Source organism: Chiloscyllium plagiosum, unplaced genomic scaffold, assembly GCF_037043375.1.
Source record: "Chiloscyllium plagiosum isolate Xiang-an unplaced genomic scaffold, Cpla_swu_hap1 HiC_scaffold_2, whole genome shotgun sequence".
Classification (NCBI taxonomy): domain Eukaryota; kingdom Metazoa; phylum Chordata; class Chondrichthyes; order Orectolobiformes; family Hemiscylliidae; genus Chiloscyllium; species Chiloscyllium plagiosum.
In genome coordinates, this window is record NW_028270140.1 from 93,131,464 (window position 1) to 93,158,066 (window position 26,603).

At 42.3% G+C, this 26,603-nt stretch overlaps 1 protein-coding gene across 4 annotated transcripts in view; it reads right to left on the reverse strand.

Moving 5' to 3' along the window:
• fer (fer (fps/fes related) tyrosine kinase) overlaps nucleotides 1–26,603 on the reverse strand; it is a 216,893-nt gene that overhangs the window by 157,901 nt on the left and 32,389 nt on the right. For all 4 annotated transcript variants that reach the window (XM_043710381.2, XM_043710372.2, XM_043710364.2 and 1 more), the window contains 2 exons: nucleotides 10,207–10,306; nucleotides 8,468–8,651 (listed from right to left, as the gene is read on the reverse strand). In XM_043710381.2, the coding sequence (XP_043566316.1) occupies nucleotides 8,468–8,651; nucleotides 10,207–10,306 (284 nt within the window). The remainder of the gene's footprint in view (nucleotides 1–8,467; nucleotides 8,652–10,206; nucleotides 10,307–26,603) is intronic.

Genomic DNA, 26,603 nt, shown 5'->3' on the forward strand with positions numbered 1-26,603 from the left:
GAAGAGGAACCTTGGGTGCTTATCCATAGATCCTTGGTTGGCAGAATAGGTTAATTGTGTAGTCAAGGCAGTATATGTGACGTTTCCCTATATCCATCAAGGCATAACAGCAAGGCCCTCATGTTGCAGCTGTCCACAAAACAGGTTTGGTTAGGCCACAGTTAAAGTACTCTGTGCAGTTCTGGTCATGATTGCACTGGAGGGAGTGTAGAGGTGATTCACCAGGATGTTTCCTGGAATGAAACAATTTGCTATGAAAGAAGGATGGGTAAGCTCAGGTTGTTTTCTTTGGAGCAGAGAACCTGAGATGAGACCTAACAGAGGTGTATAAGATTATCAGGGGCAATGACAGGATGGATAAAAAGCAGCTGTTCCCCTTAGTTGAAGGGCCAAGAACAAGGAGACAGAATTCTAAGGTGAAAGGCACGAAGTTTAAAGACAATTTAAGAAATTTATTTCTTCAGCCAGAGGATAGTGGGAGTTCTGGAATGCACTGCCTGTGAGGACAGTTGATGTGGGGAACCTCAACCTCTAAAAAAAGCCCTATGAGCACTTGAAGGATCATAACATTAAAAAGGTGCCCATGGGCCTATTGCGGGAAAGCAGAACTAGTGTAGGCAGTAGTGTTTTTGTCAGCAGAGACTTGATGGGCTGAATAGCCTCTGCTGTACTGTATGATTCTATGGTCTGATTAAAGATAATTACAATAACAAAGGCGAACATAAGAAGGATTGATTAAGCAGGCTAGTAAATGATTATTAAGCCAATAATCTAGTCTGTGTGCTCAAATCCAGCATTATGGACCAGGCCAGACTCCCTCAAAACATTTCAAGAAAGTAATCCAGACCTTAGCTTTGCTAGTTGTTTTAAGCAGGTGTATCACGGATATTCCAGGAGGGATGCAATTGATCAAACTAGGTAGTTTTAAACAAAAAAGTTTATTTATAAGCTTATCAAATGAAACATAAACAAAATATAACAGAATACCAAATAAGCTAACCTATTCGAAAACCCGACAGATCATCCCAACTTAATGATCTTGTTCCAAATACTTGCAACCCTGCCCTTAAACACCCGTGGGCACAAAAGGCAAGATCAAACATAAGGTCTTACAGGAGAAATGTCAGAGAGACAGGAGGATCAGCCTGACCTTAGTTTAGATTAGATTAGATTACTTACAGTGTGGAAACAGGCCCTTCGGCCCAACAAGTCCATACCGACCCGCCGAAGCGCAACCCACCCATACCCCTACATTTACCCCTTATCTAACACTACGGGCAATTTAGCATGGCCAATTCACCTGACCTGCACATCTTTGGTCTGTGGGAGGAAACCAGAGCACCCGGAGGAAACCCATGCAGACACAGGGAGAATGTGCAAACTCCACACAGTCAGTCGCCTGAGGCGGGAATTGAACCCAGGTCTCTGGCGCTGTGAGGCAGCAGCGCTAACCGCTGTGCCACCGTGCCGCCCATATAGCGCCCATACATCTGGGTCCAGCAGCTTTTACAACTGCCTAACTACTTTCAATATATAGCCAGAGATGGAAATGTGTTGCTGGAGAAGCGCAGCAGGTCAGGCAGCATCTAGGGAACAGGAGAATCGACGTTTCGGGCATTAGCCCTTCTCCAGCAACACATTTCCATCTCTGATCTCCAGCATCTGCAGACCTCATTTTCTCTTCAATATATAGCCAGACCAAACCAGAGAGAAGATGTGCTGGGAGAACTGGCCACTCCCCTTTCATTGCACAAGTTCTTTCTTTAAAAACCTGCAAGTCCTTTGCCTGAGGCAGTATCTGCTAGCAAAATTCAAGCTGACCCAAAAACCCTTCAACCCCAGACTCTTCAGAGTGTGCATCTTTTATGTCCTCTGAAAAAAAGTCAAGGACATCATAACTTTGTTAAAGGAGCAGCAGTGTCACACCTCCCCCTTTCAAAAATAACCCATCAACATCCAAATATGGCTTCATCTTAATACTCATTAATTTTAAACTGTTAGTGCCCTATAACACACATAGACATTACATTGACTTTCAACATGCACAACTATATTCTGTTTCAGTCTGTTTTACTTGGGCCACCAAATGCTTCAGTTTCCCATTCAAATCTCAACAATGCATTTTCTCACCCTGCCACATGCACAATTCTCAAACTGAATGCCTGTAACAACAAGCTCCATCTAAACTGTCTGGCATTGTTGTCCTTAAATTTCTCCACTAACTTCAATGGGCTATGGTCAGTGTATAGGAGAAAGTGAGGTCTGCAGATGCTGGAGATCAGAGCTGAAAATGTGTTGCTGGAAAAGCGCAGCAGGTCAGGCAGCATCCAGGGAACAGGAGAATCGACGTTTCGGGCATAAGCCCTTCTTCGGGCTTATGCCCGAAACGTCGATTCTCCTGTTCCCTGGATGCTGCCTGACCTGCTGCGCTTTTCCAGCAACACATTTTCAGCTATGGTCAGTGTATATGCCAGTCTCAGATATGTTACTGGTAATGCAAACATTGAAATGTTGTAACATCAACGCCAAGCTCAAAGTCTCCTTCTCAACTGTCAAATACTTCTGCTGATCAATGTTCAATTTCGTGGAGAAATACCCAGATGGTTCTTCCTATCTTCTTGTCGTCTTCCTGCAAGAGCACAGCACCGACACCCACATCACTTGATTGAAAGCCACCTTAAATGGCTTTGCATAACTGGGGCAGTGGATAACACAGCTATCAAATGCCTGCTGACAGTCCACTGTCCACTGAAACTACTTGCCTTTCTTTAGTAATTCAATGAGTGGAGGAGCCACACTGCTAAAATTTGGTACAAATATTCAATAAAATCCACTCAATCCCAGGAATTGTAGTACTGCTCTTTTGTTAAAGGTTTGGGAAACTCCCCAATTACCTTTGTTTTTGCATTCTGTGGGGCCATTTGTTCGTGTTCAATAACGTGGCCCAGGAAGGTGACTTGTGCTTTTTAGCCAGATTTATCACCAAGCCTGCCTTCTGAAGTCAATCAAATATGTCCTCATCAAATAGTTCACCTCACTTAATTTCCTTTCGACTTGATAAGGTCCACTAACCCTTGCTTTTACAGGTTCACCTATGTTGCAAATGTTCCTTTCATGTATGACTAAAAATCACCAGGTCATCTATATAATTACGACACAGTTAGGTAATCCGGCAATTACCTTACTGGTTAGTCTCTGAAATGCAGCAGGCGTACTTTTCATGTCAAATGGACTTTATCAGTTTATGAAAGCCAAAACTTCCTTCACCCTTTCTGACAAAGGCACCTGCCAGTATCCTCTGAGTAAGTCCAACTTAGAAATAGAAGTTCCTTGTCCCACCTTCTCAACACAGTCTTCTAAACGCGGAATCGGATATGCATCAGTCTTTGGAACTGTATTGACTTTGCAATACTCCACACAAAACTGTTGGTTATCATCTGATTTTGGCACCATTACTATGGGTGATCTCCAGTCACAGTAAGTCACTTTGATGATGTCGTTTTGAAGCATGCATTCAATCTCCTTTTGAACCTGTGCCAACTTTAGAGGGTTGTGCCTATAGGGATTTTGCTTAATCGGAACAGCATTTGCTATATCCATTTCATGCATAATTAAGCTAGTACTTCCCAGCTTATTTCCACATATCTCCCCATGTGATAGTAATAACTCTTTCAAGTCATTTTGATTTTCCTCTGGAACATAACTCAATAATTTATCCCAATCTTTGACAACATCCTCACTGTCCAATTTAATTTAAGGAATGGCCAATTCAGAATCCTCTGAACTTGGTTCTTCCCCCTGTATTGTAATCAATGACAGTCTCCTTTGGTTTTCCTTCCCTGTCAAAATACCTTTAGAGCATATCCACATGACACACACAGATTTATTTCTGGCAGGAGTTCCCATCAAATAGTTCAGCTCACTCAATTTCCTTTCGACTTGATACTGTCCACTAAACCTTGCTTTTAAAGGTTCACCTATCACTCAAAGTAACAGTAACACCTTATCCCCACAAGCAAAATTGCATGCTTTTGATTTCTTATCTGCTTACTGTTTCATTGTATGCTGTGATACCTTAAATGTTGTCCAGCCAAGTCTCCCATCTATTTAATCATTCACTAAAATTTGACACATAGTCCAAATGTATAGGTCTCTGAAATCTGACCTACCAATTTCTCCTTAATCCTTAGTAGTCCTTCCACTCATGCCCAAAAACTAATTCAAATGGGCTGAATTTGGTCGATTCATTTGGTGCATCTCTGACTGCAAAAAGTACAAACAGAATTCCCTTACCCCAATCATCTGGATAGTCTTGACTATAAGCCCTCAACATCATCTTTTAGTGTCTTTTTGCCAAATTTCTAATGCTCTCTGCAATGGTATGCAGTACATTTGAATTATTTTATTCCTAAGCTATCCATAACTTCATTGAATAATTTTGATGTGACATCTGACCCTTGATCTAATTGTATATTTATGGGTAGTCCATATCTAGTGAAAAATTTAAGTAACTCCTCTACAATCCTCTCAGCTGTGATATTGCAGAGTGGAATAGCCTCTGGAAATCTAGTGGTCACATTCATTACTGTTAACAAATACTGATTCCCAGTATTTGTTTGAGATAGGGGTCCTATGCAATCAATCAAGACTCGTGTAAAAAAAAGGTTCCTCAAATGCAGGAGTGGGTATTAAAAGGTGCGGGATGTATTACTCCCTGTGGTTTTCCTACTGCCTGGCATGTATGACATGTCTGCAAAAATTCAACTACATCTTTGTGCAGTCCAGGCCAGTAAAAACATTTTTGCATTTTAGCTCGAATTTTTCTCACTCCTAAGTGACCCCCTAGTTGTTGCTCATCTTCTACTTACAACACCTCCGTCTACAACACCTACTGGCAGTACAACTTGATGAACTTCTGCCAATTTCTCATCTACCTGAATACATGATGGCCTCCATTTCCTAGTTTTCATCATTTTTAAAACAACAACATTCAGGGATACATTGTGATTCTTTTTCTGCATATGCCTTTTGATAGAATTGCCCTGCAACAATTCAGTTGATTGAGTGTCCACTGGCTTTTCAACCACAGTAGGCAGCACTCCTACCTGTGAACCAGCTATATCATTTGCAAGGACAAATTGTATTCCCAGAGCCGAGAATTTGTCCAGTACTCCTACCACAATTTCTCCACTCTTCACTGGACACTCTCACTTCACTTTACACAATTGAGCGGTTCTTATCTCACCATGAATTCTCGGTACTTAGTACCTTTCCTGACAATAGTCCTTCAGAGGTACATATCTCATTTTCAGCATCAGAGATTGAGAAGAACCTGTATCGCTTAATATTGTAACCCATTTACATGCTGCCCCTGGCCTATGGGAGTAAACTTTACCTTCGCAGGCATATCATTTAAGATGATCTGGCACTTCTTCCTTAAGCAATCTCTGACTAGCTTGTACATTCTAGTGCAGCTTTCTAACCTCCACTGTGCTTCTCATTACCACTCCAACAAAATTCACTGTCTTATCCTGTTTTCCTACATCTGGCTTCCCAATGCTTTGCCTAACCCACTAACACTGATTTCATGTGGACTACTTTATTGCAGTGAAAACAACAGAGCTTTTTAACTTCTCTTTCCCCTTCAAGGGTTTCGATTTTACCCTTTGGTAAGTTATCCTTATTATCTTCACTGAGATCTACCTTTCCCTTTTCATGCAAGGATTTCACTTTTCCCCAATTTCTATCCCTCATGGATTGAAATTGATGTTGAAAGCCAAACTCTGATTCATGGACCAACTCAATCATCAGCCATTTCAGCGGCCAAATCCTGCCGTTTTAACTCGCTGCTCTTCCACAAGTTCTCACCACTTAAGAAAGTGAATTTTTGAACTCCTGTCTAAGTGCCAATTTTTGAAGTTCAAATTCCCTCTCTTTCTTCCTTACCCCTTTCCTTTTGTCCTCTTCTCTTTTCATTCTGTGAAAGTGATTCATTCTTTTTCTCTTTTCTCTGCTTTTAATCATAATTCCTTGTCTTTTGCCTCTAACTCAAGCTGCTTCACTTTCAATTGAATTTTAGCCATCTCTAAAAGAATCTGATCAAGTTTCCAGAAAATTTAAATGCTGAACTGTTGCTGTAATTATCTTTCCTTTCCTCATGGAAGGAGGCAGCTACAACTCCAGCTTGCCTGCTAATTCCAGACCTTAATCACCTTTTGCAAAATCCCCAAGGTCACTTCTTCCACCCCCAGAAAATTCTTGGTGACTGAAAGAGCCATTGCTATCCCAAGCACTGTTTAAACCAACCAAACTTATCACCTAAAACAAAAACACTAACACCTACCACTCACTGCCTTCGAGTCCAACAACCTAAATCCTAAATTGGAACAAGAGAACAAATCCCCCAAAGAGCCTCCAGTCCTTTATGGACCAAACCAGACCCCCTCAGAACATTTTAAGATAGTAGCCTAGACGTTAGCTTTGCTAATTGTTTTAAGCAGGTGTAACATGGATATTCCAGGAGGGATGCAGTTGATCAAACTACGTATTTTCAAACAAAACAAAAGTTTATTTATAAGCTTATCAAATGAAACATAAATACCAAATAACTTAACCTACCCGAAAACCCAACAGATCATCCCAATTTAATGATGTTGTTCCAAATACTTGCAACACTGCCCATAAACACCCTTTGGCACAAAAGGCAAAATCAAACACAGGGTCTTACAGAGAGACAGAAGGATCAGCCTGGACTTGCTTCTCTGGGTCCAGGAGTTTTTATAACTTTCTGACTGCTTTCAGTATATAGCCAGACCAAACCAGAGAGATAATGTGCTGGGAGAACTGGCCACTCGCCTTTCATTGCACAAGTGTTTCTTTGAAAACTTGAAAGGGTTTTGCCTGAGGCAGTATCTGTTATCTATAATCAAATTGGCCCTAAAATCCTTCAATTCCAAACTTTTTGGAGTATGTCTTTTACAGCCTGTCTGAAAAAAAAGCCAAGGACAGCCTAACCGTATTAAAGGAGCAGCATTGTCATGACAATATAAAAATCTTGCATGCTTAACCTTCAAGTTAGTTGGTCCTATATTCCAGTATTTCCCATTGCTCAAAAAAGTTTCCAGATTGCCACAATTATCGTTAGCATGAGTTTCAACAAAAACAAACTCCAAAACAAGAACCACGAATGTACAATTCATTTCCATTGTAATGGATTCACATCAAGATTACAGCCTCCGGCAACTGTCCATGTGAAGTTTGCACATTCTCCCTGTGTCTGCATGGTTTTCTCCGGGTGATCCGGTATCCTCCCACAGTCCAAAGATGTGCAGGTTAGATGGACTGGCCATGCTAAATTGACGGTATTGGCCAGGGATGTGCAGGCTAGATGGGGTTAGCCATGGTGAATACAGATGACAAGGGTAGGGGCTGGAATGCTCTTCAGGGGGTCAGTGTGGACTTGATGGGTCGAAGAGTCTGCTTCCACACTTACAGGATTCTAAGATTGTTTGAAATGACAGGATAGATCAGCTATACTATACATTGACCTTTTTTCACACTTGTGTATCTTTCCAAGTTTTCAATCACCTATTTTGATGATTGCTGTGATGAGTTGTCAGCAGGAACACAATCAAGAACACAGCACATTCCATTTCCAATTTTATCAGACACTTTCAAACTTGTCAACTTCACTGTTGAATACTAAATTATGTGCACAACTTCATCAGCATTGTACAATTTGAGAGACTGAGAGACCAAACATGAATTCAGGAAATTTGCCATCACATCTTTTTGAAAGGGACGGAACCACAATACTTCAGTACACGCATTTGGGCAAGATTCTCTATGGAGGGTCACAACTGATCAAATTAATACTGATGAAATTTTCAAACCAAGCATAAATCAGTCGAGTCTTAATTTATTAGAACTTATGCTAGAATAATTGTGCACATCATTAGTGCACCATTGCTACTGCAACAAATTCCAGATTACAGTTGCAACTGGATTCACCTATATTTTCATCAAACATCTTCAGAATAAATAACAATAGAATTCTCCACATTTACATGGCGTAATACTGAAGGAACGAAGGGTAGTCAGCAAGCTTCCTTCTCATTATTTCAAGTCCCTGCCTGATATATCCTACTGTGTAAATGTAAATCAAACCAATTGTAAAATAAATTAATGCCTTCATGCAGTCTCAGATATATCAATCCCATAGTTGATTCAAAGTGACAATTTTTCTGTGGGGTGTGTAACACATGTTTTGCCATTCACAAGTGTGTTGACAATTCTCAACGAGGGCCAATGTCTCACATGAATGCAAACAATACTTAATGACAAAAATAATGTCTTGTGTTCAAACGTGCATAGTACTTTGCCATTTAGACAAGTAACGCAGTACATCATTAAACAAACACAGCATGGCTTAAAAAATGTCAGATGAATTGTCTAGAATATTTCTTACAATGCAAGAATCATTTCCTCCTGCATCTTCTGCAGAGAATCTAGCAGTAAAGGAAGAGCTTTATCATAATACTGTTCCTGATGCAGCTGGGCCCCCTTCACTGCCAACACATACTGGTTATGCAAATTATGAAGTTTCATGGTGGCCTTGTCAAATCGGTCTTTGGCCTTTTCTGTCTCTTTGCCTGTCGGAGGAAAGAAAATGGAAACTTCAGAAATTCAACCTTGATTCAAGTGAAGTAAACCTGCCATTTTCTGAACCATTTGTTTGTGGTTACTCATAGTTTATATAAATGATTTGGATGTGAACATAGGAAGTATAGTTACTAAGTTTGCAGATGACACTAAAATTCATGTACTGGGCAGACAAGAAGGTTACCTCATAGTACAATAGTACCTTGATCAGATAGGCTAGTGGGCCGAAGAGTGGCTGATGAAGTTTAATTTAGATAAATGTGAGGTGCTGCATTTCAGAAAGGCAAATTAGAGCATGACTTATACACTTAATAGTCAGGTCCTGGGGAGTGTTGCTGAACAAAAAGGACCTTGGCGTGCAGGTTCATAGTTCTTTCAAAGCAGAGTTGCAAGTAGACAGGATGGTGAAGAAAGCAATTGGTATGCTTGCCTTTAATGGTCAGAGTATTGAGTACAGGATTTGGAAGTTATGTTGCGGCTGTACAGGATACTGGTTAGACCAGTTTTGGAATACTGTGTTCAATTCTGGTCTCCCTGCTATAGAAAGGATGTTGTGAAACTTACAAGGGTTCAGAAAAGATTTACAAGGATGTTGCCAGGGTTGCAGGTTTGGATGGTTTGAGCTATCAGGACAGGCTGAATAGGTTGGGGCAATTTTCCTTGGAGCATCAGAGCCTGAGTGCTGACCTTAATTAAGTTTATAAAATCACGAGGGCATAGATCGGGTGAATAATCAAGGCCTTTTCCCAAGGGTAGGGGAGTCAAAAACTGGAAGGCATAGGTTTAGGATGAAAAAGGGAAGATTTAAAAGGGTTCTAAGGAGCAATTTTTTCACACGGGGATGGTGCATGAATGGAATGAGCTGCCAGAGGAAGTAGTAGAGGCTGGTACAATTACAACATTTAAAAAGCATTTGGATGGGTAGGTGAATAGGAAAGGTCTATAAGAATACAGACCAAATGCTGGCAAATGGCTCTAGATTAACTTAGGATATCTGGTCAACTTGGACAAGTTAGACTTCGGAATCTGTTTTGATGCTGTACTGCTATATGACTGTCTTTATCATCTAAACCAATTTCACAACTACAAATTTGAAGTGAAACAACTCTCAGCCTTCAATGTTATTAGTTTAATTTGAGGTTTTCAAACAGAGACAGATTTTTGCTAGCCAAAAAATATCGTGACATAGGCGGTAAATGAAGTCTTGTAACTGATCAGCCATAATCTCAATGAAAGACAGAACAGACTCGTTTGTCAGATGGCTTGCTCTGTTGCTGCACTCCAAAGTCTTCCCAGATTCCAAGTAATCTGCTGGATAATCTATGCATTTACTCCTTTGGTGATCTTCTCAAAAGAATTCTAGATTTACGAGGGATGATTAATAGCTTTCAAAGCCATGTAATCTACTTTTTCTGAATTGCTCCTTCAAATGACAAACAATCATGTTGGAAAGATTGTCAGTTTCCGTTGTCTAAGTGCCCCAAGGGGAGACAAAATGATTCAAAAGATAATAATACCCTGTGACAGTTTTATATTTCAACTTACCTTTTGAAAGAGCTTCTTTATATTTTTCCTTGGCGATGCATGCTTCTTTTGCTAGTTGTCTGTAGGCAGCCTTCAGCTTTTCAAGTTCAGTCTTTGTTACCTGAATAGAAGTATTGAAACGCTCTTGTAAAAAGTGGCACTGTAAATAATATTTATTTCCAAAAGGAAATTGGAATCAAGGAAAACAAATAGCATTTCTATTTAAGGTGCAAGTATAATGTGATGCACACAGCCAGAGTTTGAAATCAGATTACAAACTTTACTGCAAATATCACTGACACCAGAGGCTCTGTGTGGTCAACAGAGGGAAAAGATTGCTTGGGTTTGCAGCTACCACAACAGGGTAGGAGACAAACACAATCTCTCGTCAGAGTCACATTGCAACCATCTAATGATTCCAGGTTATTTGTTTTAACATGGTCAGTGGAGAGAGTTGATAAAGAGTGGAGCTAGAAAAAGCACAGCAGGTCAAAGAGCAGGAGGAGGAGAGTAGTCAACGTTTCAGGTCAGAACCTTTCATCAGAACTGAGGAAAGCTTCTGACATGAAACATCGACTCCCTTCCTCCTCTGATGCTGCTTGACCTGCTGTGCCCTTTCCAGCACCACTCTTTGTCCACTCTGATCTCCAGCATCTGCAGTTCTCACTATCTTAAGGGGAGAAAGTTGCACACTTTTAAAAAACAGAGGATAGTGCATGGAGACAGTAACTCCAAGTTACATTTCGTTGAAAAAAGCATACATAGCCCACTGGAAGCTAGAAGAAACTATGGACTTTTTTTTTTAAGATTACTTACAGTGAGGAAACAAGCTCTCCGAAGAGCAACCCACCCAGACCCATTCCCCTACATTTACCCCTTCACCTAACACTACGGACAATTTAGCATGGCCAATTCACCTAACCTGCACATTTTTGGACTGTGGAAGGAAATCGGAGCACCCGGTGGAAACCCACGCAGACACGAGGACAATGTGCAAACTCCACACAGACAGTTGCCTGAAGTGGGAACTGAACCCAGGTCTCTGGCGCTGTGAGGCAGCTGTGCTAACCACTATGCCACTGTCCCGCTCACTTTGCTGAAAGAGAGTGGTGAAAAAATACAAATGTTCAGTTAGTGCTTTCAGTCATTTGCTACATTTGCTATGGAAAGCAAACCCTGATACATCATTATTTCAGCTTTGAACTAAAACTAAGATATACAGCAAAATAAATTGTAAAGAAGAGGTAGAGTGTGTGCAAAGGGATATACATAGGTCAATGAGTGTGCATACATGTGGCAGATAGAATACAATGTAAACTTGACTAGTTTGAAGAATATGAAAGAAATCTGTTATTTAACTGGAGACAGATTAAAGAAAAGCAATGTCAACTTGAACAATAAGGAAAAACAACTGAAGCACAGAACAGCAAGTTATGGCACATGGGTCTTAATTGTGGGATAGGAGCAGCTGCAGACTGTCCATTTCAGTTTGCCACCAACTGCTATATTTTGCTTTCGTGACCACACACAACCATGTTTCCCAAATGTCCATTCCAAATTCAATATTTCAATTTCCAAGTCATAGTAAATGAAATTTCAAACTTTTCCTATGGTTATGGAATGTGGAAAACATGGAGGATAACACCAATGGGATTCCGTCTTTCACACTGAGTTTCTTCTTGCAAGTTGTGTCTGCTTTTTACTGTACACCATATCCTTGGTCAGTTAGAATTAGAATTAGCTTTATTGTCACATGACTCACTGAGCACAGTAAAAGGTTGACAAGTCAAAAATCATGAGGGGTATGGATAGAATGAGTAGTCAAGCTCTTTTTCCCAAGTAGGGTTGGGTAGTCCAAAATTAGAGGACATAGATTTAAGGTGAGAAGCAAAAGATACAAGACTGATCTAAGGGGCAACATTTCACACAGAGGGTGGTGGGTGTATGGAATGAGCTGTCTGAGGAAGTGGTGGAGGATAGTACAATTACAACATTTAAAGGCATCTGCTTGGGTATATGAATAGGAAGGGTTTAGAGGGATATGGGCTAAATGCTGGCAATGGGACTACGTTAATTTAGGACATCTGGTCAGCATGGACGAGTTGGACCGAAAGGTCTGTTTCCATGTTGTACATCTCTATGACTGCAGCATGACATAGTTGGTTAACTGAATTGGCAGACAAGTGACAGGTAGAACTTCATAGAGAAAGGTTATATTGTGCAGTTTAGCAGAAGGAAAAGGAAGAGGTATGGTACATCTCTAATGAATGTGAGGGCAGAGGGGCTTGGGGATGCATGTGCATAGATGTTTAGAAGTGGCAAATTTAGTGGGAGAATAGTTAGCATCAGAGCTCAAAATACCAGAAGAGAATGTGCAAAATCTCCCCTGAAAGCTCAAAACCCCAGTGAAAAATCAAGGACAGATACAAATCAGTAAAAGGTCATCCCATAGGTACAAGTGACAAAAGCTGTGAGGCATTACTCCACCAATCACAAACTGTTTAACTCCTGTAACTGCTGAGGGGCTCACTAGTGAGCTTATCAAGAGAAGCACATAAGTGAAGGAGCTTGGAATTGCTGAAGAAGCAAAGTGAAAGGTTACATAGAGGCCCAATCACAAAAATGGTGAAGGCAGAAGGAGCAATTGAGTGAGCAAAGGCAACAGTTTGGCAAGTTTAAAACAAATGGAAGAGGTTAAAAGCTGATATTGTTATATTAGCTCCGTGAATTGACAACACTTTATAATTTGTCAAAATGGTTCCTATTCACTACTTCTTTGTTGGATCATTTAAAAATTATAATTAATTATGGTCTTGCAACTATTCAAACACTGGGATTATTTTCTGTCTCCAAGTTAGACTTGATATTTGAGTTTCTTTTAAATGTATCATCTCTGCTTTAATACAGGAAAAAAAAAGTAATAATTGCTTGGTTGAAATCTTGCTGCTTGGCAGATATGGCCAAAACATAGTACATGATCACATGGAATGTTTAGGGAGACTGCTTGTTGTATTTAAAAAGATCTGTTTTTTTAAAAAAAGCTTGTGAAGTTAGCCTGTTGCTTTTGTGCCAATTTAAACATTGTGTGCTCCAGGAAATTAACCTTTTCCTTTCATAAAGCAAAGATCTGCGAATGCTGGAAATTTAAAAGAAGAACAGAAATTGCTAAAGAAACTCAGCAAGTCTGGCAGCATCTGTGGAGAGAAAGACAGAGTCAATGTTTTGAGTCTAACGACCCTTCATCAGAACTAAAAGCATTTATGCTGATGACAAGGTGCGGAGAACCAGGGAGCAAAAGGAAGCAGGCATTGTCCAGAGAGAGGAGTAAAACAAAGGGAAACAGTCAAAGGGATTGCCGATAACAAAGCTAGGAATAAGTAAATGCAATGTAGTTGGTAATGGGTATAGAGGAGAGTTGAAAATGGGTTGACTGCATTGGAAGCAAACCATGCAGAACCTTATCAAGAGTGTGGTGTTGGAAAAGGACAGAAGGTCAGGCAGTATTCGAGGAGCAGGATAATCGATATTTTGGGCATAAGCCCTTCATCAGGAATCTGGCTTATGCCTGAAACGTCAATTCTCCTGCTCCTCGAATACTGCCTGACCTGCTGTGCTTTTCCAGCACCACACTCTCTGCTCTGCAGTCCTCACTTTCTCCATACAGAACCTTATGTCTTGTGGTCTGAAGATGAGTAAGAGATTTAATGCAGAGGTTCTTGTACAGTTGGTTTTTGAGAGAGTCACAGATGGAAGGCTTATTCCCATGAAGTTAGCTTGATCCAAGTGGTTAGGATTTTTAAGTAAGGGAGTAACAGAATTTATTACCAAGCGATTAACAAAACATCTTATTTAATTCCAAACCAAAAAGTTTAAGAAAAAAATATAGGCCCAACGATCTTCAACTACTTCAACGGTCTTTCCTCTGTCACAACTTCTGAAGTGGGGATGTTCACCGAGGTTTGCACAATATTTAGCACTGTTTGCAAGCTGAAGATGCTGAAGCACTTGGAGAAGGACCTGGAAAAATCCAGGCTTGGGCTGATATGTAGTGTAAATATAACTTACTACCTAAGTGCCAGGCAATGGAACCACCTCCACTAAGAACAAATCTAACTATCACCCTTGACATTCAATGGTATTCCCTTAACTGAATCTGCCCATTGTCAAAACCCTTGGGGGTTACCATTGACCACAAACTGAACTGCATCAGTCAGATGATTACTGGGACTGCAAAAGCAGGTCAAAGACTATGAATTCTGCAGCAGCAACTCACTACTTGTCTCCTCATGGCCTTCCACATCTGCAAGGCAAAAGTCAGGTGTATGACAGAATACCTCCTCCGGCTTGGATGTGTGAAGCTCAAACAAGATTCAAAAAGCTCAAAATCATCCCAGACAAAGCTGACTGCTCGACTTGAACCTCATCCATCAATCTCAACATTCACTCCTTCCACCATCATCACATAGTGACAGCAGTGCGCACCATCAAGATGCACTGTGGCAACTTACTCATGCTCCTTAGGCAATACTTTCCAAATCCTCAATTTATGTCACCCAAAAAAAATCAAAAGGTTACAGATGCTAATGCAGTTGGGAACAATGCTATTTGTAAACTCTGCTCCAAGTCAGACATCATCCTGACTGGGAACGACATCACTGCTCCTTCACTGCTGCTTGTCAATATCCAGAACTCCTTCCCTCACAGCATTCTTTTTAAGATTTATGCCACTTTATTTACCTGAAGAAAAATCCAAAAAAGAATTGAACACAAATGCATAAAAAACACATTTTCCTGAATCTTTTTGTTTTGCATCAGAGTGACACATAAGAATAGATATTCAAGCGAAAAAAATCAACATTTGCATTGCATGAGCAGAGAGTGCTGATCGATTGTCAAGTGCACACTGTTTAGTGGAAGCAATGCCATGGAGAATACCCTCATGAAGGATCGTTGACAAATAACTGCCAGGTTTTGTTTAAATTTTAAATCAGGCAAGTTGACTTTGATTGATCAAGACATTGCCCAAAGAAAATGAACCAGAAAATGCCTGCCATCCATTTAGTTAAGTTGAAACAGGCAGTGTGCATGCTCTGCTGATCTGTAATGAACAGGGTCCTGCACATTAATATATGCAGCTTCCAGGCAACAAATGCACCACACTGTAAGCCCAAATGACAGTCTGGAATTATCAGCATAATTCTACAAATGTTGTCCAATTGCAAAATCTCACCTAATGTTAGACCCTGTTTTGTCAGTTTTACACGTGCGGCCTAGTTGGGAACATAGTCGGTATCTTTCTTTTTTGTGAACAGCCAAAGAGATATGCTGTTTGATGAGATCCACCAGTCTTTTATATGTATAGTTTACATAGCTGGCATCACATCAACAACAAAATGCACACACATTACTGACTGATGAGATAGGCAGAAAGTCTTTTTTGACTTGACAGCGGCATCTTATGAGTAGACAGCACTACCTGTGCTGTTTCTGCATCGTAGCAATGTGAAACAGCAAACTTCATGTTGCTCAAATCTCATATCTTACCTGTCCAGAGTAATCCAAGGTAGAGTGGATAACTTTTCAGGAGGAAGAGTGACTGCCTCAGCCCTGGCCATGAGTTTGCGTAATATACAGCGAGAAATATGATCAAGGCAGTCATTAGCCAGCAGGATGGCTTTGGTATACTCCATTTCAGCAAAACATTTTCACGGAAACAGGCTCCATTTAGGAGGATGCCAATAAGGTCACTTTGGTAATGCATTTAAGTACAAGAAACCCACCATGCATAATGAGCAGTGAAGGTAGGTTTGCAGGCAGACTGTTATAGAGAACTTTTTGCTGCTTTCTCAACTGAGACATTGAGGAAAGGGAGCTCATTTGACTGTTCCATTTCAAACATGAATTTAAGTGCAGCATGGAGGCAATTAAGATAAGAAGGGAAATTCTTATATGCAGCTATGGATGCAAATATAGTCAATATGACTGCCAAGACTACTCAGACCCCTTGGCATCATGGTAACCCACAAATCCACCAACACACTAAAATAGCAACTAATGAACTTGAAAGACCCTATACAGACAAGCAAAACTAATGTCATTTACAAAATACTGTGCAGGGAAAGTAACAAATACTACATTGGACAAACACTACATTGGCAGAAAACTAGCCACCAGGATACATGAACATCAACTAACCACAAAATGACATGACCCTCTCTCACTAGTATCCTTACATATAAACGAGGAAGGACACCACTTCGACTGGGACAACACATCCATCCTAGGACAAGCCAAACAGAGACATGCACAAGAATTCCTAGAAGTGTGGCATTCCAACCAGAACTATCAACAAACACATTGACTTGGGCCCCATTTACCACCCTCTGAGAAAAAGAACAGGAAATGACACCACCACAGGAAATGATATCACCAACCCAAAGAAATCCAGACATATAAATAGAAAGCAGGAATCATCAGCAATGTTTCATCCGGAGGCTCACTGAAGATGTTATCTAGTATGGTAGCAAAACATCTGAAAATGAACCTTCCAGTTCAGCGAGCAAACCTACATCCACAGTTGATACATTTGTACATATTTATGCAAGCACTAGGGGGTTAAGGTGTCATTTCAACAAAGGCACATTTTTCAAAGAACCCAACAAAGATATTTGAGAGAGCTGGGCCCAGGAGGGATCCCATCACAAAACCACCTATTTGAGTAAGTCATTACAGCTAAGCAAGTTGCTACAAGACCATAAAGCCATTAGACATAGGAGTAGAAGCAGGCTATTTGGCTTTTCAAGTCCACTCTGCCTTTCAACAAGATCATGACTGATCTGACAGCCCTTAATATTTTTACTTGCCTTCTTCCCTTAACTCTTGATTCCTTTAATAATTAAAAGTCCAAGTAACTGGGGGGGGGGGGGGGGGGGTCCAAGATGGCTGCAATCTGGGTAGATCTGCTTTGCTGAGCTCTACATCCAAGTCCAGCAGTAGTAATATTTTTACCCCACCTACCTTACCTTTTTATAGAGAAAATTGATATTTAACGATTGTGAAACCGTTTAAATCCACTTGCAGTGGGGCCTCGTTTGTCTGAGTGAGACGGGCTGGGAGTTTGGGTGGCCGGAAACAAGTGGTAATCCATGAGTGCCAGATGTCAGAGTGTCTCTCAATTATCCAGAAACTCGCATTATAATGCTGTTTAACTGATAACTGAATGTTGGGTTATCTGGTGCCATTTTTGCAGGGCCTTGAGATCTTGTTCGGATGGTCTGAGATTCGGATGTTTGATGTTCAGGTAGTCTAGGTTCTACTGTAAATTATTTTTGAGCGAGTGAGGATGACGCAAGATAAGCATACAGCCAAGCCCCAACAAACAGGACACTATGTGAAGGCATCGGGCATGCCAGCGAATGGGACTGTGGATGCAGCTGCAGCTCTCTCGGCAGCCGAGAAAGAGGTACCTGCACAGCAGCATGTCACTGAAGAACTCATGGGAGATCTGAGGAATGATCAAGGAGTTGATGGAAGACAATCGTACTTGGCTAGAGCTTATTTCAGTCATACTACAAAAGCACGAGAAAGAGTTGGACCAAGGCATCGGGGACCGAGGTTGAGTCCTCTGTGGGGCAGTTCCAGGCCCTTGAGAAACAGGTCCAGGCCTTGACTGAACAGGTCACTGATCTGGAAAATCAAGGTAGGAGGAAAAATATCCGGGTCATTGGGCTGATGAAGGGAGTGGAAGATGGGCAGCTAGCAAGCCTTTTTGAAGGCTGGCTGCCATAGTTTCTTGGCTGAGACGCCGAGGCAGACCAGTTGAAGGCTGACAGAGCTTACCCAGTTGCAGTGCGTTGATCTGGTCTGGATCGGTGCCCCTGTCCAGTCCTGGTACGATTGCAAAGCTACAGGGACAAGCAGAATGTCCTGGAATCTTCTGAGAAGGTTGGGGAAAGATCTACAGGCCCTGACTTATCGGGGAACTAAGGTTTTCAAGGACTTTTCTGTGGCGGTGATCCATAAAAGGAAATTGTTGATGAGGTCAAGAGAAAATTAAGGAACCTTGGTATTCAATATTCGACAGATATCCAACAGCGCTTCATATTACTCACAAGGAAATGGTGGAGTCATTTAACACCTCGGAACAAGTGAAAAATAATTCAGATGGATTTATATCCTGGATAATAATGTTTGGGTTTTTTACCTCTCATTATGTTTTTTGTAATGTTACCCTTTTCTTGAAGAAGCTACTGTTGGTGTGTTTTATTTTCTCCAATGAGGGTTGGCGTTGGTATATAGTTGGGGTGGGCAGTGTTCGTTATTTTGTCTTGCTTCCTTCTATTGCTTGGGTCTGGAGTGCGACTCGAGGTGAAAGGGGGAATGGAGATGCGTGTGGGAGATGTAAGCACCCTCTATGGGCAGGTGGTAGAGTCCCCATTAAGTGCCTTTGTGTTTTGTAGTGAGTTTAGTGTTTTGGTTTTCGTAAATAGACTTCTTGAATCTTCTTTTGAATATGCCCAGCAAGCTGTAACTCAAATTCCTCCTCTCAGCAGGTCAAAGGTGGTTGTAAAGCTGTGTTCTTAAATGGTGCATCTGGAATATTAGAAGAATCCATTCACCAGTTTAAAGGAAAACGAGATGTTGCCCTGTTGCAAGAGACTCATTTTAATGACAGGGAACACTTGAAGCCACAGCGGGGCAGGTTTGATCGGTGTTTTTCTTGTCTTTTGACACTAAAAGGTGAGGACAGTGCAGGCGAGAGAGAGCGAGAGCGCGAGAGCGAGAGCGCGAGAGCGAGAGCGCGAGAGCGCGAGAGCGCGAGAGAGCGAGAGCGCGAGAGAGCGAGAGCGAGAGCGAGAGCGAGAGCGAGAGCGAGAGAAAACCTGCACAGTTGCTGCCTTTGCTGTTTTTGAAGTCATGTGTCGCTGGACATCGGAGAGCATTTGGGAAAATTCAGGGGAATGTAGCACGAACAGCCAAGTTTCTGGTACTGAGACTGGCTCTAATGCAATGAGAGGTACGTCGGCTTCCAAGAGATCAATTGTGTTAGGGGATTCTGTCATCCAAGTACAGACAGACGTTTCTGTGGACAGCAGAGAAAAATCAGAATGGCGTGTTGTTTTCCTGGTGCCAGGATCAAGGATGTCTCAGAGAGGGTGCAGAATGTTCTCAAGGGGGAGGTGGGGCCAGCAAGAAATCATTGTCTACATTGGAACCAACGATATAGGAAGGGAAAAGGTTAAGTTCTGAAGGGAGATGACAGAGAGTTAGGCAGAAATTTAAAAAAGGAGGTCCTCAAGGGTAGTAATATCCATATTCCTCCCAGTGCTACGAGCTAGTGAGGGCAGAAATAGGAGGATAGAGCAGATGAATGCATGGCTGAGGAGCTACTGTATGGGAGAAGGATTCACATTTCTGGATCATTGGAATCTCTTTTGGGGTAGAAGTGACCTCTACAAGAAGGACGGATTGCACCTAAATTGGAAGGCAACTAATATACTAGAACTGCTAGAACTAATATCCTAGAACTGCTAGAATTTGCTAGAACTGCTTGGGAGAATTTAAACTAATAAGGTAGAGGGGTGGGACCCAGGGAGATAGTGAGGAAAGAGATCAATCTGAGACTGGTACAGTTGAGAACAGAAGTGAGTCAAAAGGTCAGCGCAGGCAGGGACAAGGTAGGACTAATAAATTAAACTGCATTTATTTCAATGTAAGGGTCCTAACAGGGAAGGCAAATGAACTCAGGGCATGGTTAGGAACATTGGACTGGGATATCATAGCAATTACAGAAACATGGCTCAGGGATAGGCAGGACTGGCAGCTTAATGTTCCAGATACAAATGCTACAGTAAGGATAGAAAGGGAGACAAGAGAGGAGGGGGAGTGGCATTTTTCAGAAGGGATAGCATTATAGCTGTGCTGAGGGAGGATATTCCCAGAAATACATCCAGGGAAGCTATTTGGGTAGAACTGAGAAATAAGAAAGGGATGATCACCTTATTGGGATTGTATTATAGACCCCCCTAATTGTCAGAGGGAAATTGAGAAACAAACTTGTAAGGAGGTCTCAGTTATCTGTAAGAATAATAGGGTAGTTATGGTAGGGGATTTTAAATTTCCAAATATCGACTGGGACTGCCAGAGTCTTAAAGGTTTAGATGGAGAGGAATTTCTTAAGTGCGTACAAGACAATTTTCTGATTCAAAATGTGGATGTACCTACTAAAGAAGGTGCAAAATTTGACCTACTCTTGGGAAATAAGGCAGGGCTAGTGACTGAGGTGTCAGTGGGGGAGCACTTTGGGGCCAACGACCATAATTCTATTGCGATAATGAGATAACAAGAATCCAGAGAAAGTGTATTCCTGTCAGGGTGAAAAAGAAGGCTAGTAGGTACAGTAAATGCTGGATGACTAAAGAAATTGAGGGTTTGGTTAAGAAAAAGAAGGAAGCATATGACAGGATAGATCAAGTGAATCCTGAGAAGAGTATAAAGGAAGTAGGAGTATACTTAAGAGGGAAATCAGGAGGGCAAAAAGGGGACTTGAGATAGCTTTAACAAATAGAATTAAGGAGAATCCAAAGGGTTTTTACAAATACATTAAGGACAAAAGGGTAACTAGGGAGAGAATAGGGCCCCTCAAAGATCAGCAAGGCGGCCTTTGTGATGAGCCACAGAAAATGGGGGAGATACTAAATGACTATATTGCATCAGTATTTACTGTGGAAAAGGATATGGAAGATATAGACTGTAGGGAAATAGATGGTGACATCTTGCAAAATGTCCAGATTACAGAGGAGGAAGTGCTGGATGTCTTGAAACGGTTAAAGGTGGATAAATCCCCAGGACCTGATCAGGTGTATCCGAGAACTCTGTGGGAAGCTAGAGAAATGATTGCTGGGCCTCTTGCTGAAATATTTGTATCATCGATAGTCACAGGTGAGGTGCCGGAAGACTGGCAAATGTGGTGCTACCGTTTAAGAAGGGTGGTAAGGACAAGCCAGGGAACTATAGACCGGTGAGCCTGATCTCAGTGGTGGGCAAGTTGATGGAGGGAATCCTGAGGGACAGGATGTACATGTATTTGGAAAGGCAAGGACTGATTAGGGATAGTCAACATGGCTCTGTGCATGGGAAATCATATCTCACAAACTTGATTGAATGTTTTGAAGAAGTAACAAAGAAGATTGATGAGGGCAGAGCGGTAGGTGTGATCTGTATAGACTTCAGTTCGACAGGGTTCCCATGGGAGACTGATTAGCAAGGTTAGCTCTGATGGAATACAAGGAGAACGAGCCATTTGGATACAGAACTGGCTCAAAGGTAGAAGACAGAGGGTGGTGATGGAAGGTTGTTTTTCAGACTGGAGGCCTGTGACCAGTGGAGTGCCACAAGGATCAGTGCTGGGTCCTCTACTTTTTGTCATTTACATAAATGAGTTGGATGCGAGCATAAGAGGTACAGTTAGTAAGTTTGCAGATGACACCAAAATTGGAGGTGTAGGGGACAGCGAAGAGGGTTACCTCAGATTACAACAGGATCTTGATCAGATGGGCCAATGGGCTGAGAAGTGGCAGATGGAGTTTAGTTCAGATTAATGCGAGGTGCTGCATTTTGGGAAAGCAAATCTTAGCAGGACTTATACACTTAATGGTAAGGTCCTAGGGAGTGTTGCTGAACAAAGAGACCTTGGAGTGCAGGTTCATAGCTCCTTGAAAGTGGAGTCGCAAGTAGATTGGATAGTGAAGAAGGCGTTTGGTATGCTTTCCTTTATTGGTCAGAGTATTGAGTACTGGAGTTGGGAGGTCATGTTGCGGCTGTACAGGACATTGGTTAGGCCACTGTTGGAATATTGCATGCAATTCTGGTCTCCTTCCTATTGGAAAGATGTTGTGAAAACTGAAAGGGTTCAGAAAAGATTTACAAGGATGTTGCCAGGGTTGGAGGATTTGAGCTATAGGGAGAGGCTAAACAGGCTGGGGCTGTTTTCCCTGCAGCGTCGGAGGCTGAGGGGTGACCTTATATAGGTTTACAAAATGATGAGGGGCATGGATAGGATAAATAGACAAAGTCTTTTCTCTGGGGTCAGGGAGTCCAGAATTAGACGGCATAGGTTTAGGGTGAGAGGGGAAAGATATAAAAGAGACCTAAGGGGGAACTTTTTCACGTAGAGGGTGGTACTTGTATGGAATGAGCTGCCAGAGGAAGTGGTGGAGGCTGGTATAATTGCAACATTTAAGAGGCATTTGGATAGGTATATGAATAGGAAGGGTTTGGAGGGATATGGGCTGGGTGCTGGAAGGTGGGACGAGATTGGGTTGGGATATCTGGTCGGCATGGACAGGTTGGGCCAAAGGGTCTGTTTCCATGCTGTACATCTCTATAATTCTATGACTAAGAGCAGGGGTGAGGCCATACTCATCCGGAAGAATCTTCCATTTAATTTAACAGTCTGTGTTAAAGATGAATATGGTCAATTTGTTATCCTTAAGGCCTAATACATGGTGAGCAATATGGTAAATTGAATGTCCATTGTCTTCTGGTCCAACCCCTTAAATTTTTGACTGATGCACTAAGCTGATGCTTTGCGTCGCGGCATATTATTATTGAGTGGAAAGAATTTTAATTGCCTTATGGATCCTGTGCTGGATAGAATACCCAAAGGCCCCCATAATCTAAACAATGGGTAATCTGTGCGTGGAACTAGGGTTGGTAGACATTTGGAGATGTCTCCACCCTACAAGCAAGGACTGTGTGTTCTTTTCTGATCCTCATAAGTGGTTTAATTCTTTTCCTAACTCCCGCAGCTCTTCCAGATTCGGTGACACCTTGTTCAATTGAAAATATTGCTATCTCTGATCATGCAACAGTATATTTAGTGGTTGAGATTAAGGGTAATGCAATGAGCTCTCGGTATTGGCAAATGGATCCCCTCATCCTCAAGGGCAGCAAGTTCACTGAGTACAGAGGAACCTCGATTATCCGAATACTAATTATCCAAAAATCAGATTATCCGAAGGAGATCTCGAGGTCCCGATAAAAACAAAGACGTGTTTCCAACAGTGATCGGGTCTTTTGTTTATAGTGATTAAACAGGCACCATCTCCAAATGACTAACCTCCTGTCCTCTCTCTCTCCCCACACTTTCCCTGGAGTTCTATAGAGGGGTGTACCCTAAACCCCCTCCCACCCCTTCCCCAGATAAACTCTCCAACATTGTCCTGTACAGAGCAAACATGGAACCTGTCAAAAGTTGCAGCAAACTTTTGGTGTGTGGCTGAAGCTGTGTGCACGCTATTTGGAGATTTACCCCACAAAGGCAGCTGCAACAGTCTTATTGTTGGTGTACAGTCTGGCTGCCCCAGAGAGGGGGATGGGGTGGACAGGGGGGACGGGAGGCAAGCAGGGGCTGGTGTTGGACGGGGTTGGGGGGCGGCGGACAGGGGACGGGGGGGGTGGTGTTGGATGGGGTTGGAGGGCGGGGTGAATTGGACAGGGTTGGGGGCAGTGTGCGAGGGATGGTGGGGGTGTTGGACGGGGGAATTGGACGGGTTTGGGGGTGGAGGACAGAGTTGGAGACGGGGATGGCGGGGTTGGGGATGGGGGTTTGGATGGGGTTGGGGCACAGTAGGACGGGGGATGGCAGGGAGGGTTGGACGGTTGGGGGGGTGAGTTTCTGGGGGAGGGGTTGGGTGGGATCCTGGGGGCAGGCGGGGGCAGTGTTGGGGGCAGGGGCTCATGCGCTTTGTGCTGGGGACGGGAGGCGGGGCCTCGCGTATTGTGCGCTGCCGCAGTCTCCTGAACAGGGGGCAGACTTTAAAAACTCCGAGCCCCAGAGGAAAGGCATCTAATCGATTAACAGAATAATCGATTAGCCGAATGAAATAGTGCCTGCCCATCTCGTTCAGATAATTGAGATTCCCCTATACTTTTCTAGCGAATTTGGAGCATTTTTGGCCACCAACTCAGGTACAGCTTGTAATCCATCCATCCTTTGGGAGACTGCTAAGGCTAAAGGGATAATTATCTCATACTCGCCAGTTAGAAGCGACGGAAGGGAGAACAGTAGGGTCTGCTCAAGGCATGACTGAAGGCAGCTGAGATAGAATATTACAGTAGACAGTGACTAAGCTGCAGCAGACCACAGCCCTTCAATCAGCCTTAAACTCCATGCTTATGCATACAGCCAGGAAGGAACTTTCCTTCGTGAAGCAAAGGTTTTTTGAGTTGATTGGTTGTGTAAATATTTGGCATTTCTGGTTTGGAAGAATAATACTTCCCAATCTATTGTTTCTATTAGAGGAAGGAATGGGACTCTTACTTGTAATGGTAGAAAGATCAATGCAGCATTTTGGACGTCCTCTTCTGAACTGTATCAGCCTGAATGTTGAGAGGATAGACGGGATAAAATGGAGTCTTCTTTTCAGAACTTGGATCTTCCGGGGGTGTCTGCTGAGCAGGCGTATCTCCTTAGTGCTCCATTAACAGCACAAAAGATACAGGAGGTGGTGAGGCAACTTCAAACTGGAAAGGCGCCTGGCCCTGATGGTCTTCCCAGTGAGTTTTATGAAGAATTTGTAAACATACTGTCAGGACCAATGCTAAACATGTTTTACTATTCACATAGTCACAACTGCCTCCCATTATGCTTGAGAGAGGCTAATATCTCTCTTAACTTCAAGAAAGTAAAGGCCCCGGAGGGCTGTGTTTCTTATAGATCTATCTCGTTCTTAAACTCTGATTATAAAATTTTGTCTAAGATTTTGGCATTGAGGTTGAAAGAGGTGATGCCCTCTATTGTTAAAGATGATCAGACGGGCTTTATAAAGGGTTGCAGATCCTCTAATAATGTTAGGAGGTTGCTTATGAAGATTCAAGTGTGCCAGCAGTGATCGGTTCAAGGGTTGGTGGTCTCTTTGGATGCGGAGAAGGTATTTGATCAGGTGGAATGGCCATATCTCTTTTATACTCTGGAGCAGTTTGGCCCAGGCAAAGTGTTTACAAGATGGGCAAGGGTCCTTTATGGTCATCCTCTGGCAGCGGTTCTCATCAATGGTTTAAGGGCTGACAATTTTAATATTGGTAGAGGGACTCGGCAAGGCTGTCCCTTTTCAACTTTGCGTTTCACATTGGTGATTGAGCTATAGGTGGAGGCCATTCATCGGGACCCCAATATAGCTGTCCCAAAGGTGGGGTCGATGTGCTTAAGATTACACTATATTAAACAATGTTCATATTTATTTTCGAACCCAGCAGTCTCGGTGCCCTTTTTGATACAGTGTATTAACTTATTTGGTTCTTTCTCAGGTTACAAAACCAATTTTTCAAAGTCGAAGGCTATGCCTACTGGGGCGGGGGGGCCTTAGGGGAAGGTGGATTTCCCTTTAAATGGGCACAGTGAGGTTTTCTTTACTTGGGCCTCGCTCTTACCCGAGATTTGATCAGTTATTCAAGGCTAATTTTGTTCATTTGTTTGACAAGATCAAACAAGACCTTCAAAGATGGACGCCCTTCCAATATCATGGTTGGGTTGGCTTGGGTTGCGCTTATCAAAATTAATGTTCTTCCTCGCTTATTGTAACCTGTGCAGATGCTCCCTTTGCTCTTTCCTCGGCAAACATTTCAGAAATTGAATGGCTGGTTTAGTTCTTTTATTTGGCGCTATAAGCTATCCCTTATTAAGCTTACGAAACTGCAATTGCCCCAGGGATTGCGGGGAGTGGACCTCCAGGACATTAAAAGCTATCAACTGAGCTCTCTCCTATCCTTTCTAAGTGACTGGGCCTGTGGAGACTCCGTTTCGACATGTTGAACATTGAGGCATTCCAGACTAACTGTTCTCTTATCAACCTGTTGTTTTTAGACAAAATGAGGACAGTTGCCGTAATCAAATAGTCATTAACATGATCAAAGCATGGAGGGCAATGAGGCAAATAGAGGGTAATGTATCTAAAATATCTTTTCTTACCCCCATAGTTGGCATGCTGGGTGTCTGGCCAGGGACAAGAGTCTCTTGTTTGAACGATCTGTTTCAGGGTGAAACATTGATGTAATTTAATCAAATAAGTGAAATATGAATTATCGAGTTGAGAGCTCTTCTGTTTCTTTCAGATTAGAGATTTTATCGAAAAGGAGATGACACTCTTGACTGAGTGTTATAGATCTGATACAGAAAAGAGGGTGCTCAGACTAAGAGCACTCTTTCAGTGAGTACTCTCTATCATTTGTTGGGGGAGCTTTCCTCAGGTGACATCGAGCGTCTACGTGAGGTCTGGGAGAGAGAGTTAGGAGTTGAGATCATTTCAGAAAGATTGGAGGACATTTATGAGAATGCGAGGAGGATTGAGATATGTAATAGAACCCATGCTATGCAGTTAAAGATTCTTTACAAGGCTCATCTGGCCCTAGATCGTCTT